Source organism: Elaeis guineensis, chromosome 9 (assembly GCF_000442705.2).
Source record: "Elaeis guineensis isolate ETL-2024a chromosome 9, EG11, whole genome shotgun sequence".
NCBI classification, from domain to species: Eukaryota; Viridiplantae; Streptophyta; class Magnoliopsida; order Arecales; family Arecaceae; genus Elaeis; species Elaeis guineensis.
Genome location: NC_026001.2, coordinates 89,530,616 through 89,546,142, shown reverse-complemented (window position 1 = coordinate 89,546,142; position 15,527 = coordinate 89,530,616). Strand labels below are relative to the sequence as shown.

At 42.7% G+C, this 15,527-nt stretch overlaps 1 protein-coding gene across 1 annotated transcript; it reads left to right on the top strand.

Annotated features, from left to right (window-relative positions):
* Window positions 1–13,789: 13,789 nt before the first annotated feature.
* Window positions 13,790–15,098, top strand: LOC105042120 (ribonucleoside-diphosphate reductase small chain). Its single transcript, XM_010919223.4, has one exon. It carries the CDS (start codon window positions 13,883–13,885, stop codon window positions 14,906–14,908), a length of 1,026 nt encoding a protein of 341 aa, XP_010917525.3. The 5' UTR covers window positions 13,790–13,882; the 3' UTR covers window positions 14,909–15,098.
* Window positions 15,099–15,527: the final 429 nt, after the last annotated feature.

The window sequence follows — 15,527 nt, the reverse complement described above, 5'->3', positions numbered from 1 at the left end:
ATGGCAGTGGATTAGTAGGGGACATGGTTCCCTTATTTCACTTAAACTCATCTTCCCGTGTCTCTTTTTTTTTTAGTTCCGGTGAAGTCGGCAGGAGTTACCAACTTCAGGTTGAATTGGGTCCAATGGGACCGATTTTTATATGATTGCACCTAACATCCTGATTAGTCTAATCAAGGACATCTAATCGATCAATTATAAATCAAGAGTCATATTAGGATGCTAGAATGCAATTGATAATGAAATCCAATACTAGCTTGGCCAGGGTGGGGATTGACGTAATATCGTCTAGCAGCTATGGATCAGGATTATTTTCATTAGGGTCAGATCAAAATCATTGAAGAAATATCTCTATTGGATCAAAGAACCCTAAAGAGACAATGGATAAAAAAACAATCTAGTTAGAGAAACTTTATAGGGAGAAAGTTGAGGAAAGAGAGAGAAACCTGCTCCTTTTTTTCTTTTCTTTTTCTTCTTTTCTTGGTTTTTGGAAAATGGAAGATGCTTGTTCCCCATTTTTCTGAAATTGGGGGCACTTAACTGGTGTGGCTAGCTTGGGCTAGAGCCATAGCGGCATAGTTGGAGATATCTAAACCATTGGTTGGTGGCAACAAATGGCGCCAGTAAAGAGATAGGAAAATCGAAAAAATCAAAGAAAAACAAGGGTCGTTGTTCCAATCTAAAAATTTGGCAATGGACGGATGGAAACTACAATCCAACCAGTATGAAAGAGGGTTAATCAAATGATATAAGGGTCTTACGTAACTTCCAGCAATGATTGGGCCTTGACTCTAGCGAACATGATGAAGAATACCCAGAAGAAGAAGAAGAGGAAGAGGAATTTCCTTTGACGATGATAGGTGGTCAACATTGGGAGATTTAGAGGGGGCTTAATCCCTTTAAATAGAGTGGAGGGAGGAGTCCAAGTCCTCTTAGCATCGGACTGCTCCAATGATTTTAGAAAGAAGAAAACTCCTGATGGGAGTCTACTTCATCACTAATTTTTTTTCATCCTTTAAAACTTGTGCGGATTCTTTTCAGTCATTTTCTGATGGTTGGGCGGGTCAAGTGGACTAGATCCAGTTGAATATCAGCCTGTTTGGATCAAGATATTACAACGTGCTTCAAAGTGCATAAGATTATAACTATTCCTTTAATGAACTTAAACCGTATTAAATATTTTTTAATCTAGAAATATATTGCTTATTGTTGTTGGTCGTTCGCGTAAGTCGGCAACTCAATCAATTGCTTAGGTTGAGAATTCAATTGATACTAAGATTAGCAAATCGATTGATTGTCGAGGTCAGTAATTTGGCCCGCTACTGAGGTCAATAGTAGTCATAAGTTGATGAATATATGTCATATTATGCAACATAATATTAAGTTGGGTTATCGGACTTTAAGAAACTAGGTGGCTAGCAATTTAAATATCAACCTAAACCCTATCCATGTAAGAACATGTTGGGGTAAGTCAATCGAACCCTGACTAAAGACAACCAATCTCGACTTCGACTCAACAAAGGCTGACCGACTGAACATACAACTTTGACTATTCTTTAGTTGACTGGACAAATTATACCAACTCATTGTCGGCAGACTGACAGACATTCGGCTACTACTGATCAATAGTGAACAACTTGAATAATCTCTGACCCATGACCATCGGCACATTAGAACTACTAGCCAATAGTTCGTTCGGACCTTCTACCGACATATCAACACTACCGATATATAGTTGGTCAATCTGCTCAACATACTATAATCGCTATGAACGGTTATCGACTACGTGTCACAGTAATTAGTAAGAATTAACAATCCACTAACTCCATAATTATGATCCGATAATTTAGCATCATAAAAAGCGGGACCACATGCTTGACGGTTACATCAGAATAATCTATAAAAGGAGGATAAGTGAACAATATCGATAAGACACTCTGAACCAGAGCTCTGCTACTCTCAACATTTAGAAATCTACTGTTCATCAATTTTTTCTCTGACTTAAGCATCAAAGAGTCCCCACCGAACACAACTCTGATCTGTGAGGATGTTGTTTTGCAGATGCTCATCACCGACGACAGACGATAGGGAGTTGGCTGCAATAGATTGACGCATCAAGTAGGGAAAAAAGTCTACATTCGATCATGTCGAAAATCAGAGCCCAACTTTCAACTGGTTCGACGAGGCACTCTTTCCATCGAAAAGATCTTCCTCCCCCACCTCCGATAGCAAAGCCTAGTTTCTCGCATCCCGTGGTCACCACAGACGCCCAGATCACTGCACTTGTGCAGCAGATGAATGTTTTGATGGAGGCGGTCAAAGCCTCCAACAGCAGCAAATCTAGCAGCAACAGCAGCCACCGATGGAACAACTGGTGGCACAGTCGGTGCCTTCCAGGCACAGCCGCCATCCTCCACGGTTATCACCTTCTTCCTCTTCGAAGCGACCGTCTAGACACATCCATCGAGACGGACAATCACATTCTCGACACTCTCATCGTGCCACTCACCACTCATGGCATTCTCCCTCTCCTTCCCATCTTCATAGTGTTAGGAAGGAAAAACGGCCATGGACGCCTTCTGCTTCTCCTTCAAACTCTTCGGGAAGTTCCATTCCTGGGGTTTTCCGACAATAGTGATTGGACGACTATGAACACAAGTTCTAGGAGATTGACCGCCGACTCATCCGACTTCAAGTGAAAGATCGAAAGTCCTCTAGTGACTACGACTTTCACACCACCCAACCTCTCTCTCAGTACATCTTGGATGAGCCGATCCCGTCTCAGTTCAAGATGCCATAGATGGAAGTATATGATGGCTTCACCAACCCAATCGATCATTTGGAGAGCTATAAAGCTCTTATGATGATCCAGAGGGCAACTGACTCCCTCTTATATATCGGCTTCTCGATAACTCTTCGGAAAGGTACTCGAGCCTGATATTTCAGACTTCAGTCGGAAAGCATCGATTCCTTCGAGCAGCTCGAATATTTTTTTGTGGCCTACTTCAGCATTAGCTGAAGGCCACCACAAACATTCGACAGTCTCTTCTCAGTCAAACAAAGAGAGACTGAGACATTAAGAGATCTTGTGACCCATTTCAATAAGGCCACACTTGAGGTCAGGGACCTCAGTGAGGATATGGCTATATCGGCCATGAAAAGGAGTCTAAGGGGATTCAGATTCTCCTACTCTTTGGACAAAACTCTTCTTCGGATCTATGCTGAACTTCTCGAACATGTGTACAAGTATATCCGCACGGACGAGACTGCTTTTGACCGATGCCAGACAGAAGGTAAGGGTCAGAAGAAGAAACAAAAGAAGAGTGAAGCTCCGATTGAATCAAGTCAACCACCTTCCAATAAGCGAGCTTCACCTCGATGACATAGTTCGAAGTTGAACTGCAACTAGTATGACTCCTATACTCTTCTCTCTATTCTCCGTGCATAGATTCTCATGGAGATCAAAGGAGCAGAGTACCTACAGCACCCCCCATCGATGAAGGTGCCCTCGAGGAACTATGATCGAAAGAAGTACTGTCAGTTCTATCGTGACCACGATCACTATATCGAACAATACATCCAGCTCAGAGATGAGATAGAGGCCCTGATCCAATGATGTTATCTCGAGAAGTATCGAAGAGATCAGCCAACTCAACCTCTTGTTGATCGAGGACCTCCACCGCAAACTAAGGAGGCCATTAATAATTAGCCGATTGTAGGAGTGATTAACATGATCTCCATGCAACCTAACTAGGGGGCAACTTTCAAAGAAGAGTCGACAAAAAGACGATGACTCAATGATGTAATAATTTTTTTGAAAGAAGATGTTCGGAGAATTCAAACTCCCCATGATGATGTTGTTATTGTTTCGGTAATAATAGCAAATTATGATGTAAAAATTTTTTTTGTAGATAATGAAAGTTCAACTGATGTTCTTTTTTACTTGATTTTTTTTTTGAATGCGACTATAGACTGATTGACTCAGAAGAGTCTCGACGCCATTGGTCGGTTTCACTGGGGATGCTATTACTATGGAAGAAAAAATTTCTCTCCCCTTAACCGCGGGAACTGAACCACTGCAGAGTACTGTTCTTGTGACATTCACGGTTGTTTGAGTTCCTTCGGCCTATAATGTCATACTTGGATGACCTAACCTTAATGCATTGAGAGTGGTAGTCTCGATATACTATCTACTAGTTCAATTCCTGACAAGGAGTGGAGTCAGAGAAATGCGTGAAGACCAACAGTTAGCCCGATGTTGCTTCTTAGTCTCTACACAAAATAATAAATCGGAAGACTCTCTGTCCATCGATAAATTAGACTAAAGAGAGAATCAAGAGAGGGGTGAACCAGTTGAACAATTGGTTTCCATCCTACTGAAAGAAGAAGACCCTGAGAGGATGGTCAAAATAAGATCATAGCTGTGTGATCCAGAACGACAGCAACTAATAAATTTACTAAGAACAAATGCTGACATCTTTGCTTGGTCAGCCACCAACATGTCGGGCATTCCTCCGGATGTAATAACTCACCGACTCAACATCAATCTGAATGTCAAGCCGGTGAGACAGAAGAAACGATCCTTTGTCCCCAAAAGATAGAAGGTTATTAATGAAGAGGTCGACAAACTCCTCGCGGCAAACTTCATCAGAGAAGCTACTTATCCTGATTGGCTCGTCAACGTAGTGATGGTGAGGAAGGCCAATGAAAAATGAAGAATCTACATGACTATACATATTTGAATGAAGCTTGTTCAAAAGACAACTTTTCACTGTCGAAGATCGACCAATTGGTTGATGCGACTTCAGGCTATCAACTTTTAAGCTTCATGGATGCCTTCATCAGATATAATCAAATTCAGATGGCATCTGAAGATGAGGAGCACACAGCCTTTGTAACTGATAAAGGTATATACTGTTATAAAGTGATACCTTTCGGTCTGAAAAATATCGGAGCCACCTACCAACGGCTTGTCAATAAGATCTTCAAATCACAGATCAGACAAAATATGAAAGTATATGTGAACAACATGCTGGTGAAAAGTCCTCAAACTTTAGAGTATGTTCGGGACCTAGAAAAAATCTTCAGCACACTTCGACGATATTAGATGAAGTTGAACCCGACTAAGTGTGCATTTGGGGTGACCTTTGAAAAATTTTTCGAATTTTTTATGTCGCAATGAGGAATCGAGGCTAATCTCGAAAAGATAAAGGCCATCATCAACATGAAGCACTCGAGCTCTAAGAAAGAGATGCAGAACTCAATGGAAGAATCACTGCACTTATCCGATTCTTTTTCAGGTCGGCTGAAAGATGCTTGTCATTCTTTAAGACTTTACGGCAGACGAAGGACTTTCTCATGGTTGGATGAATGCCGATAATCCTTCAAAGATTTAAAAAAGTATCTAACCTCTCCACCTCTACTCACAAAATCAAAGGTCAGAGAAATATTGTATCTCTATTTGGCGACTTCATCTGAAGCGGTTAGTTTGGTGCTTGTCCAAAAAGATGAAAATCGAATCCAAAGATTGATCTACTACACTAGCAATGTGCTTCACAACGTCGAAGTGAGGCATTCAAGAGTGGAGAAAATGATCTACACTCTGATCATATCATCTCAACAGTTTCGTCCATACTTTCAAGCATATCCAATTATGGTTTTGACAGATCAGCCATTGAAGGTAATCTTGCATCGACCTGATATATCGAATCGAATGACAAAATGGACAGTAAAGCTTGACGAATTTGACATACAATACTGCCCACGACTATCAATGAAGGTGCAAGTTCTGGCCGACTTCGTTGTTGAATGCACAATACCAGACAATAAACCAAAGAATGAAACTAGTGATACAATAAAACAGACCACGACTCCCGAACCCAACCTAACGTCGGCTTGGGTGCTGCATATCGACGGAGCATCTAATGCACAAAGGAGTGGAGCTGGTCTCATTCTTACAAATTTTGAAGGGATGATTGCCGAATACATACTTCGGTTCAACTTCAAAGCATCGAATAATCAAGCCGAATATGAAGTGCTCTTAGCTGACTTAAAAATCGTTAAAAAATTTGACATCGATAGTTTGAAGGTCTTCATCGACTCGCAATTAATTGCTGGACAGGTCAAGAGTGAATTTGAATCCCGAGACCCTATCATGATGAAGTATCTTCAGAAGGTGAAGGACCTCATATCAACCATGAAGTATTTTGAGATCTTTCACATCTCAAGAACTAAAAATGCTCGGGCCGACACACTCTCCTGACTTGCAACTACTTCCTTCAGCCTGCTGGATAGAACATTCGTTGAATGTCTCGAACAGTCGAGTATCGACAAAGTCGATGAAGTGTTACAACTCACTATTGAACAAGTTGGATAGATTTGATCATCCAGTACCTGACTGATGGGACTCTTCCTATAGACCCTCAGAGGCCAAACGACTCTGATAGATGACCTCTCAATAAATCATGATAAATGGTCATCTCTACAAGAGGTCATTCTCCCTTCCCTTACTAAAGTGTTTGGGACCAACAGATGCCGACTATGCACTCCAAAAAATTTATGAAAGGATTTATGAAAATCACTTGGAGGACAAATTATTAGCCTATAAAGTCCTACGACAAGAATACTATTGACCCACCATGAAGAAAGATGCAGCTGAGCTTGTCCAAAGGTGTGAACCATGTCAGAAGTATGCAAACATACAACATCAACCGATCAGTCAGCTAACATCAATTATTGCATCATGACCCTTCATATAGTGGAGAATTAACATACTTGATCCTTTTCCTCTGGCATCTGGTCAGAAGAAATTCATAATGATTGCTATCGATTACTTCATCAAATGGGTTGAAGCTGAACCTCTAACACAAATTACTGAAAATAAGATAGAAGACTTCATTCAGAAATCAATTATATGCAAATTTAGTTTGTCACACACTATTATCACTGACAATGGTCAACAATTCGATAATCAGAACTTCAAAGAGTTCTATGCAAAATATCTATTACGTACAGACTCACATCAGTCGGCCATCCATAATCAAATGGAGAGGTGGAAGTAACCAACCGAATGATTCTGCATGGACTCAAAATCTGACTGAATGAAGCTAAAGACCTTTGAGTAAAAGAACTATATCCGATCTTATGGGCATACCGAACAACCCCTCGCATACCAATGAGAGAATCGCCATTTAATTTGGCTTACGGGACAGAAGCAATGATCCCACTTGAGATCGAATTGCTATCGACAAGAGTCGAGCAATATGGTGAGCCATGCAACTCCGAATGTCCTAGAGCCAACTTAGATCTACTTCCAGATGTCCGACAGCAAGCTCAAGTTCAGATGGCTGCATATCGACAAAGAATAGTCCGATACTATAATACAAGAGTCAAGCCAAAGTTTTTTTGGTCAGGAGACTTAGTCCTAAGGAAAGCAGAGATCTCAAAATCTTTGGATCAAGAAAAATTATCTTTAAATTGGGAAGGACCTTACAGAATAGTGAAAATACTCAGATCGGACGCATATCGGCTAGAAACACTTGAAGGGTCAGCCATTCTCCAAACGTAGAATGTTGACAATTTAAAGATGTATCATCAATAAAATTGTCCATGTATACATTATTCAGAATGAAATATGAAATTTTAGAATCACAAGTCTCGATCAATTATGGAATGATTTTGAACCGATAGGTGAACGGTCGACTTCTATCAACCATCGACTGTACACCGACTTTCACTGTAAAAGTCAAACTACTTACTATACTTTAACTCAGAATTTACTTCGATTTTTTACTGTAAAAACTGACATTAATCATACTGGCTTCCACTATAAAAGTCATAGTATCGACTATGTCTTGGTATTAAATATACTTTGATTTTTTACTGTAAAAGCTGATCATAGTCGAAAGACTATCATACCGACTTAGTCCTAACTAAACAGAACATTATGCCAATATGATCAAGATCGGATTGAAATTGTACTGACTTGACTACGGTCAGTCGAAGGATATTCGGCTTGCCATCGATTATCAAATGACTTGACGTACAAACCTGATTAAATATTGGATCCAGGGTATTCGACTTATTATCGTTTATCCTAATTTTTAACGTATGTCAAAAAAAACTATACGACTAACGAATAATTCTACAAGTCCTACCGAATGTTCAGTTCCTCGATTGATGTTAGGTAGCTAAATAACTATGCATTACAGACAAGTAAAATCAGACAAGCGAAACGAAGTCTTGACTTAGAAAATTCTTTTCATTCATTACAAAGAAGAGATTACAAAATTGGATCGAAGTCTGATTACAAGTATTTTATTACAAAAAAATAAAAAATAAAAATACATCGATCATCAGTCGCCATCTTCATCTCTTTGCTTTGGAGTAGCTTCGGAGACTTAGACGACCTCTGGTGTTGTCGGCATCCTTCCTTCAGTCGACACTGCATCTTCTTCAATAGTGTCGTCTTCCAATCCTGCATCTTCTTCAGCAGCTTCGTCTTCTGACCCTGAAAGGACGATGCTACTCAAGTCGAAGTTTGGATATAATTTTTCGACCACATCTCAATTATCTTTATGCTCGACGCAGTTGGAGGTGAACCCATCTTCGAGGATCTCTTCCTTAAATTTCTCTATTCGACTCAACGCCTTCCTCGTCGACTCTGCTTCCGCCTTCGCCAACTCAGCATCGACACGTACAGAAGATGACACCTCTTCGACCAATGCCAACCTTTCTCGGCTGGCCCGATGTCGTCCATGTTCGGCTTCGAGTTCGGCAATACATCCATCTCATTCCCATCGAAGCCGGTGGATTGAGCATTTCTTATTTTTGACCTGCAACTCAAGAGCCAAAATATTTTGGCAAGCCGACTCAAGCTCGGCTCCAGAAGATTCCAAGTCATCAATCAATTAAGAGACTTCTTGCTGAAGCTTAGCCTCTCATTCAGCTGCCGACTTAAGTTGCTCAAGGGCAGCCACCTTCTCAGCATTGGTGGCCGCCACCTTATTCATCCATATATGACGAAAGTCGCCAAACTTCACATAGCTGGCTTTCAGATCGAACATGTCGTGGACCAACTGCAAACAAAAGATAAGTCGGATCAGATTAAAAAAAAGAATTGAAAGCTTACCCCGAGTATCATCAGATAGAAGGATGAGAATATCTCGGCTACCGTCCAGTTTCCTCGACTCTTTCGGTCAGTCGGGAGAAGAGCGGCTTGAATGAGCCACTTAGCTAATATCAGATTGGCTAGAGCAGACTCATCTCCGGGCACTCTAAGGTCGAAATGGATCGTGTGGCCCTCCGACGTTGCATCATCCGTCGAAGTCACTGGAGCTTTTCTCTGGTCTCCTATCGGTGGCCCCACATTCGAAAGTGAGGGGAAGTTTGAACTTGACTGCACCAAAGAAACTCCTACTGAAGGACCAACTGGCGCAACTGCAGATTGCTCAGGTTTGGCCGCAGGCTCCACCTCAGCCCGAACTTCCTCGCATATTGCTCAGGTTCGACCGCAGGCTCCATTTCAGCTCGAACTTCCTCGATTGATGGAGCTATCGATGTTGCTGTGGTAGCTCCTTCTTTCGCTGCTCCTTCTCCAAATGGTGCAATGGGAAGCACTATCGGAGTTGATAGTGCTAGGATCGACTCAGAAATCGATGTAGATGGTACATCGAATTCTTCAACCGACATTGAAGCAGCAGTTGGAGCTGGCGTTGAAGCAGCAGCTCGACTGATGTTGAAGCAGCAACTCGACTCTTCTTGGATGGTCGGGAAGAACCAGCTTCGAACGTTGTCCTCTTCCTCATAGACGAATATCGACATTCGACACTAGCACCCTCGGTTGTATGGCTGCAATCGACACAAAAGTTAGTACAATCTAAAAATAAACAAAAAAAAAGTTGAAAGTAACCGACTATACTATACCTAAGTTAGCGACCGAACTGAGGCTGGCATCGTAAAGGGCCTGTTCAGTCATAAGCTTCCTCTGTGGTGGGACTGTCATATCTTTCAGTCGATGGAAGTCCTCCTGATTACCGACCTCCACCTGACTATTATCGTTGGGGCCGGTTCTTGGATCACCCCAGCGCGAAGGAAAGTCCCAAAGAAGAAAGGAAGAAGCAAAAAAGAACTAGTTCTTCCATCCATGAATTGATGATGGAAGATCGGTAATTAAAGAAAGACCTTTTTAGAGGTTGAAGAACCACCAATCCTTGGCCTTTGGATGAGGTTGGAGAACAAAAAAAATATGCAAAAGGAAAGGATGAGGTTTGGTCGGCAGTAACTGATTCAACAGAGCAAAACTAATTATTAGTTGGACCGAATTTGGTGCCAGCTGGGCAGGACAAAGGCCATAGTAGTCCAAAATATTTCGGACAAACTTCGAAATCGAAAATCGAAGATCCATCTGGAGATCTTCGATATAAAAAGCCACCTAGCTCGAAAGAGGGGCGTTCACCCAATCATCGGCACTAGAGGCGAAGAGCTGAAATTACTTCGGGATGTGATACTGCTCCCGAAGCCGATCGACATTCGATTTCGAAAATGAAGGAGCCTCCACTTTCGGGTCCGACGGAGAGTCGTCAGTCAGATTCTTCAACCGACCATCTCGGGAGGAGAAACCCCTAGCCATTGGAGAAAAGACAACTAAAGATGGAAGACTCAAAAAGATAGAGACTTAACCTGAAACTCAAAGAAGAAGAAGACAAGGAAAAGAAGTCTTTAAATGCTGGGATGATTCTCCGACAGAGCTTCCACAGCAAAGAAGATAAATAAAAAGTAAAAAATTGGCTGAAAGCGACCCTATATATATAGGATCCCTCAACGGTCAGGATCGAAGCATCCAAATCAAGATCTCACCAGATATTGACATGTGGTGATATTTGAGCCAATCATTGATCGGACGGTTCGACGCACCTACTCCAGATCGAGCCACATCACCACTATCCGTATGAACAGCTCTGACCCAATGACATTCGGATACGTATCAAAGATCTACTTGTCATAATCATATCGTCTAGCACCGAATCGTCTTTTTGAAATGACATCTGACACTGACATATGGAATCAAAAATCGAAGATCCGTCCGAAGATCTTCGACATAAAAAGCCACCTGACCTGAAGGAGAGGCGTTCACCTGACCATCGGCACTAGGGGTGAAGAGCTGAAATTGTTCCAAGATGCGATACTGCTCTCGGAGCCGATAGACGTTTGGTCCCAAAAATGAAGAAGCCTCCACTTCTGGGTCTGATGGGGTGTCGTCAGTCGGATTCTCTGACCGACCATCCCGAGAGGAGGAACCCCTAGCCATTGGAGAAAAGGCAACAAAAGACGGAAGACTCAAAAAGACAGGGACTTAATCTGGAACTTAAATAAGAAGAAGACAAGGAAAAGAAGTCTTCAGACGCTGGGACGATTCTCCGACAGAGCTTCCACAGCAAAGAAGACAAATGAAAAGTAAAAAGTTGGCTGAAAGCGACCATATATATATAGGATCCCTCAATGGTCAGGATCGAAATACCTAAATCAAGATCTCACCAGATGTTGACACATGGTGACATCTGAGCCAGCCATTGATCGGACGGTTCGACACACCTACTCCAGTTCGAGCCACGTCACCACTATCTATGTGAACAGCTCCGACCCAATGACATTCGGACACGTGTCAAAGATTTACTTGTCAGAATCATATCGTCTGACGTCGAATCATCTTTTCGAAACAACATCTGATACTGACATCAGATATCGAATCGTCCTATCAATATGACAGTCTAATGATGGTTCTGTACTCACTGAAACGACAAAACAGCCGACGCTCATATCTCGAAAAAAACTAGCAACCAAATTAGGATTCGATATGGCACAAAATAACTCTCTTCGTTCAACGTGACAAAACCACGTGGTGGCACATGGTGGGTCACCTTGGACTTAAGAGTCGGAGGCAACTGTTGGAGTAAGTCAATCGACCCCCGACTCAAGTCAACCAATCCTGACTTCGACTCAACAAAGGCTGACCGACCGAACATACAATTCCAACTATTCTTCGACTGACTGGACAAATCATACTGACTCGTTGTCGGCAGACCGACAGACATTCGGCTACTACCGATCAATAGCGAACAACTTGAATAATCTCCGATCCATGATCGTCGGCATATTAGAACTACTAATCGATGGTTCGTTCGGATCTTCTACCGACATATCAACACTACCGACATATAGTCGGTCAATCTGCTCAACATACTATAACCGCTATGAACGGTTATCGACTATGTGTCACGATAATTAATGAAAATTAACAACTCACTAACTCCATATTATGATCCGATAATTTAGCACTATAAAAAGCGAGACCACATGCTCGACGATTATATCAGAATCATCTATAAAAGGAGGATAAGTGAACAGCACTGGTAAAATACTTTTGAGCCAGAGCTCTGCTACTCTCAACATTCAAAAATCTACTATTCATCAATTTCCTCTCTAATTTAAGTATCGAAGGGTCTCCGTCAGACACAACTCCGGTCTGTGAGAACATTATTTTGCAAGTGCTCATCACCAGCGACAGACGATAGGGAGTTGACCGTAACAGAACAAAATTAAAATTTTGTCAATATAAAAAATATTTCATAAGGCATGCTAAGTCTATCGTGCACTTGTTAGGGATGAATCAGGTACCAACAAAATCATGATTTCAAATAATTAATACTATCTATTACACTCAATTATCATTATACTTTTGAAACATTTCTATCATATTTTTTGAAAATAATCAATGATTTTTAAAAGATAAAAAGTATAAAAATAAATTATGCTTAAAGAAAATTTTAGGCAAAATTACGTGAGATGCATTGTAATTTGTGGGGCTTTACAGTTTTACTTTTTCAAAAAATATCTTATCGAACAGAAAAGCCCCATCTTATATAAATTTAAATTTTTTTAATTCATAATTAATATAAAATTAATGATATTTTTTTTTACATGATAATGAGTTGGTTTATAAATTCAATCCTATAATAAATCCGAGTATGTCATGTGATCGGCTTAGGATAAATTTGGGTCATGGGTACTTTTTACGAGATCCATCTCCGGACCCAACAATTTCTGACCGATGCATGAGGGCGGGAACTCCTGGCCGCTAGTTTGTTTCCAAATAAAATTGTTTCGACCGGTGATAGCATAAAAACCACGGAATATTCTCCCTCTCTCCAAAACTTCTCAAAACGGTGGGAGCCGCCGGAATCTACGCGCTCGTTACCGATGTATCGTAATCATCATCGTCCACGTGGCAGACTGAGGACCGGTTCCCCACCTCATCCAGAACGTCGGAGTGCGCGGCACTCGGGCTTGAAGATCCCGCGCCAACTCGACACGCGCCGTCCAAAGCATCCCGCCAAAATTTAAATTATCCCGGAAAAATCCCTTCCTCGCCGTACCCGCGTCTTCCCTCGTACGCTTTTCCTCTTTATCTCGGAAGCTTCAAATGCCCCACTCTAACGGCATCATCACATGTTAGATCTTTTTGATACTGGTGGGCAGACAACGGCCGTCACATCCGTTACTGGCATTGAGCCGATAACGATTTCGTTCCAGGAAAGCCAAAAACTTAAACCATCAATCCGGTAACAAGTCTCCAAAACTCACCAGTGCCGGTGACCCGATCCCTTCTCCTTCCCCGTGAAGCCTCGCCCCAAAAATTTCAAATTCCCCGCGCGCACCCACCCCCCCCCCACCCCGCCCCCCGCTCCTCCCAATCCCGAAATCTCCCTATAAAAATCCCCCAACCCCCTCCTCTTATCACCACAATAATTCCTCCTCCCTCCGGTTCCCCAAACACCTCCATCTTCAAGTTTTTTTCTTCCTGGAAATACCCTCGACCTCGATCATGCCGTCGATGCCCGCCGCCGCTGGCACCGTGGAGGAGCTGGAGGAGCCCCTCCTCGCCCCGAACCCCGATCGCTTTTCGATGTTCCCCATCCGCTACCCTCCGGTGTGGGAGATGTACAAGAAGGCCGTCGCCTCCTTCTGGACCGCCGAGGAGGTCGATCTCTCCAGCGATCTCCCCCACTGGCTCCACACCCTCACCACCGACGAGCGCCACTTCATCTCCCACATCCTCGCCTTCTTCGCCGCCTCCGACGGCATCGTCCTCGAGAACCTCGCCGTCCGCTTCATGTCCGACGTCCAGATCCCCGAGGCTCGCGCCTTCTACGGCTTCCAAATCGCCATCGAGAACATTCACTCCGAGATGTACTCCCTCCTCCTCGAATCCTACATCAAGGATCCGGACGAAAAAGATCGCCTTTTTCGCGCCGTCGAGACCGTCCCGGCGGTGACAAAGAAGGCCCAATGGGCCCTCCGGTGGATCGAGTCCTCCGAGTCTTTCGCCGAGCGCCTCGTTGCATTTGCCGCCGTTGAGGGGATCTTCTTCTCTGGCTCCTTCTGCTCCATCTTCTGGCTCAAGAAGCGTGGTCTCATGCCGGGGCTCACCTTCTCCAACGAGCTCATCTCTCGCGACGAGGGCCTCCACTGCGACTTCGCCTGCCTCCTCTACTCCCTCCTCAACCGCAAGCTCTCGGAGGACCGCATCAAGTCGATCATCGCCGACGCTGTGGACATTGAGAGGGAGTTCGTTTGCGACGCGCTGCCGGTGGCGCTGGTGGGGATGAACGGGGATTTGATGAGCCAGTACATTGAGTTCGTGGCGGATCGGCTCTTGTTGGCTTTGGGATGTGGAAAGTTGTACGGGGTGGCGAATCCATTCGACTGGATGGAGCTGATATCACTTCAAGGGAAGACTAATTTCTTCGAGAAGAGGGTCGGAGACTACCAGAAGGCGGCAGTTATGTCAAGCTTGAATGGGAATGGCCATGGAGGTAACCATGTGTTCAAGTTGGATGAGGATTTTTGAATGCATCTTTCTCTCTCTTTTCTCTGTAATAATTCCTTTGTTTCTTTTTCCCTTTCTCTTTGGTTGGTTGCGTTGACTGAAGAATTATGTATGGTTATGAGAAATATATTGATAATGCTATTAATCATCGTTTAGAAGCTATGGATTGTCTATCGATTGCTGTTTGTATAGAAAGCTTTGTTTTTGTTCAGATATTTGGTGTTTGAGGTAATGCCTCCAAGAAATGGAGGTTTTGTTGTTTTTAGTTATTGGGGAGATTCCTGGCTCTACACCAGAGTAAAGATAGTGGTCTTTCTAGCACTTGGTAGTTGGTGCTTAGTTACCATTGTTATGGTTAATGAAGGATCTATATCATCTTGTGTATGTAATTAGTAATAGTCGTGTAACACAGGAAAATGCGCAGTGCAATTTTTTTTTCCATTTACTGTTAGGTATATATTTTATTTTAAAGTCTAATTTTTATTGGTGCTTCTTATTTGATGCAAGATCATAACCTTTACCATTTTAGCCTACCACAGATCCAAGATATGGGATTGCTTCCTTTGGTAAAGGTACATGGACTTGAGGATCTAGTTTTACTGGTTTGTTGCAAGAAAGTGTCTCCTTAACCTGGCCATTG